At 39.9% G+C, this 2,158-nt stretch overlaps 1 protein-coding gene across 1 annotated transcript in view; it reads right to left on the bottom strand.

Annotated features, from left to right (window-relative positions):
* Positions 1-2,158, bottom strand: part of noxo1b (NADPH oxidase organizer 1b) — a 6,789-nt gene that overhangs the window by 1,419 nt on the left and 3,212 nt on the right. Inside the window, exons 5-7 of the mRNA XM_016546051.1 lie at positions 668-876; positions 449-574; positions 245-362 (exon numbers count right to left, since the gene is read on the bottom strand). Of these exons, the coding sequence (XP_016401537.1) occupies positions 245-362; positions 449-574; positions 668-876 (453 nt within the window). The remainder of the gene's footprint in view (positions 1-244; positions 363-448; positions 575-667; positions 877-2,158) is intronic.

Below are 2,158 nucleotides of genomic sequence, written 5' to 3'. Positions count from 1 at the left end.
TGTATGTAAAATATCTTACTCAGGACAGTACTAAATAAAAAATAACATGCATTTTATATGATCTCTCTTATTTTGTTAAAATTATTAACATTTTCACAGATTCTGCAAGGGGTTCCCAAACTTTCGCATGCCACTGTATATATCTATAAAACTGTATGTCTATTCATACATCTGTCTTACAATAGTTTGTAATTCCTATTATTCTTTGAATGTCAGTGCAATTTGAGTTAACAACTTTAATTACCTAACAAGCCACCAGCCATTATCAGACCTCTGTAACACCTCCACAACAGCGCCGATGCTAAGAGAGAGCTCATCCTCTTTTTTTGAGGTGTAACTTCTTGTAGCGCAGTACAGAGAACCTAGTGGAGCAAGAAAATGTTTGATTAGCAAGGTTATCTTTGGAGATTCATTGCAACAGAAAGTTTATGTAACTACCGTGTCTTACTTTCAAAGGTTGCTGAATCAAACTCATCCTCATCCTCTTTCTCTTCCTCCTCCTCATCACATAACTCCAAGTAGGGAGCAGGAAACCAAGCTAGACGTTTATCCTCATTCTCAACAAGCCACCAACCTGTTCAGAACCAACGCCCACACAAAAATATGAATTGACTGTAAAGAACTTTACTATTCACTTGCGTTTCACTTGTTTATAGAAGATACATACCTGCTTTGTCTTTGATCAGCACATCCAGTCTTTCATCCACAGCTACTTTAAATGGCCAGTTTTTTGTATCTTTGGTCTCATATGGAGCCACACATCGATATGTCTTGGATACAAAAGGCTGGGTCACGTTGCCATTGCTCAGATGTTTATTCGCCAAGTCAGGTCCTCCTCTGACAGTGTTGATGTTGTCTGATTGCAGAATCATCACACTGCAGAGAGAGGAGAGCAGCTTTAACAGACATTTACTGCACAAACACTTTCCACCTGGTTCATATTAGCATTAAATTCTGGCAACCATAAACAGATTAAGTCAGAAATATGAACTGAACTACTGTACATACTATACATGTGAGTAGCTATACCCGCCAGCAAATGTCAACTTGATTGATGGCTTTGACCTTTGTGACCTTTACCCCTCCCCCCGCGGCCCCTCGCCAATGTAGTGACCACCCACGTTGTGTTGACCCCGGTGACCTATCCAGATGTGAAAACCGGTATATGTGAAATTCCGACTTCAACCTATGACCTCCGGGGATGAAAAATGATGTTTGTTCAGCTGTATGTATGTGTCCGAGTGGTGACAGGCTATAAATGAAGACCTAAGGAATGTTTTGAAGATTTTAATGGTCTGTTCCCTCATCCGGGGGTTTGCCTCATCTGGGGTCCGCGTGTCCGGTTGCATTCCAAGGCAGGGCATTTTTGCTCTCTCTCTCTCTCTCTCTCTCTCTCTCTCACTTCCGGTGTGACTGTTGAGCGTGAGCGTGAGCGTGAGCGTGAGCGTGAGCGTGAGCGTGAGCGTGAGCGTGAGCGTGCGCACATTCAATCGTCCCGAGTCTTATTCTCTTCTTTTAAATGAAAATAAATTAATTAATTAAGTGATCGCATATGATATAAAACAAAGGAAAACATTTACACTAGTTTTAGTCATCGCTAAAAATATAAAAACGTCGTACATTTTACCAGGGGAACAGAGAAACCATGTCTTCACGTTATTTCAACAGCGTCTCAAACGATATGTTTAAGATCTGTATTCCCTCTAAGTCTGTCTAAATCCCGAGGACAACGGCAGTGTAGTGGACTGTGACGGTATAACATGGAGCTATCCATTATTTTACAGTCTCGATTCGAACCTCATGCGGACCGGGGTTTAGAAATGTTTTAATTATTCAGTTAATATTACATTTATTCACGCGTTTTAAATATTATCTAGACTTGTTTTATTTCACAGTGTTTTGGGTACACAGTGTTTTGGGTATAAGGATCATGACCGTCTATCTTTCCTATTTTAACTTGCAGAAAATTGTACCGGAGAACATTGTTGGAATGTTTACAGACGGTCTCATTCTTTTAAGAGGCTTGTTTAAATAACAATGACACCTCTTTACATATGCTTCGGATTTAACCGTGACGACATAAATATATTTTTAATTTAGACACGGTTGTAAAATACGCAGTCCTAAACTATCAGGGCATTTTTTTTTTTTTCTCTCT

Source organism: Sinocyclocheilus rhinocerous, unplaced genomic scaffold, assembly GCF_001515625.1.
Source record: "Sinocyclocheilus rhinocerous isolate Xijiao unplaced genomic scaffold, SAMN03320098_v1.1 scaffold820, whole genome shotgun sequence".
NCBI lineage: Eukaryota > Metazoa > Chordata > Actinopteri > Cypriniformes > Cyprinidae > Sinocyclocheilus > Sinocyclocheilus rhinocerous.
The sequence above is the reverse complement of the archived record's forward strand: the minus strand, read 5'-3'. Positions and strand labels throughout refer to the sequence as shown.